Genomic DNA, 628 nt, shown 5'->3' with positions numbered 1-628 from the left:
CTGCCCTGGGACCAGCTGGGACCAGCTGGCAGGGCCTCTGTGGCTCACTGTGCATGCCTTGTGCTGGCAGAGCGGACCCTCCGCCTGGCCCCCACCCCGGCCCTGACCTCCGGCCCTGACCTCCGACCCCGCCCGCCCACCTGCTTGACGGTGAAGTCGTTGACCAGGTGGTGGTTGTGCTCGTTGAGGCCGCAGTGCAGGCTCACGCAGTCGCTGTGGAACAGCAGGTCCTGCAGGGTGCTCACTCTCTGCAGCCCCAGGGCCCGCTCGGTGCCGTCCGGCAGGTAGGGGTCGTAGAAGAGCACGTTGAAGCCAAAGGCCTTGGCCCTCAGCGCCACCGCCTGCCCGACGCGACCTGGGGGGAGACCGGCGTCACCTCGGCCAGGGCCCCTGCTTCAGTGCAGCGCTCAGCGTGGGAGCAGACCCTCTGGGCTCCAAGGCTTCCGCCCCCTGATATTGAGCATGGGGCCATCAAGTCAGTAGCCACGGGACCCCCCACTTGGCCATGCAGGGGCTGGAGGCAGCCCACAGGGAGCACACATGGACGCTCAGTGGACACGAGGGGGCCGCGCACGGGGTGGGGCTGAGGGTCCGGCCTGCCCCGTGTGTGCTGGGCCAGATGCCACCC

The 628-nt window shown here is 69.6% G+C and overlaps 1 protein-coding gene across 2 annotated transcripts in view; it reads right to left on the bottom strand.

Annotated features, from left to right (window-relative positions):
* The window catches only part of CTBP1 (C-terminal binding protein 1), a 13,223-nt gene that overhangs the window by 3,193 nt on the left and 9,402 nt on the right, over window positions 1–628 (bottom strand). For both annotated transcript variants that reach the window (XM_006771437.2, XM_006771438.2), the window contains exon 5: window positions 141–355. In XM_006771437.2, coding sequence (XP_006771500.1) covers window positions 141–355 — 215 coding nt within the window. The remainder of the gene's footprint in view (window positions 1–140; window positions 356–628) is intronic.

This window comes from Myotis davidii, unplaced genomic scaffold (assembly GCF_000327345.1).
Source record: "Myotis davidii unplaced genomic scaffold, ASM32734v1 scaffold665, whole genome shotgun sequence".
In the NCBI taxonomy this organism is placed as follows: domain Eukaryota; kingdom Metazoa; phylum Chordata; class Mammalia; order Chiroptera; family Vespertilionidae; genus Myotis; species Myotis davidii.
This window is presented reverse-complemented; position numbering and strand designations above follow the sequence as displayed.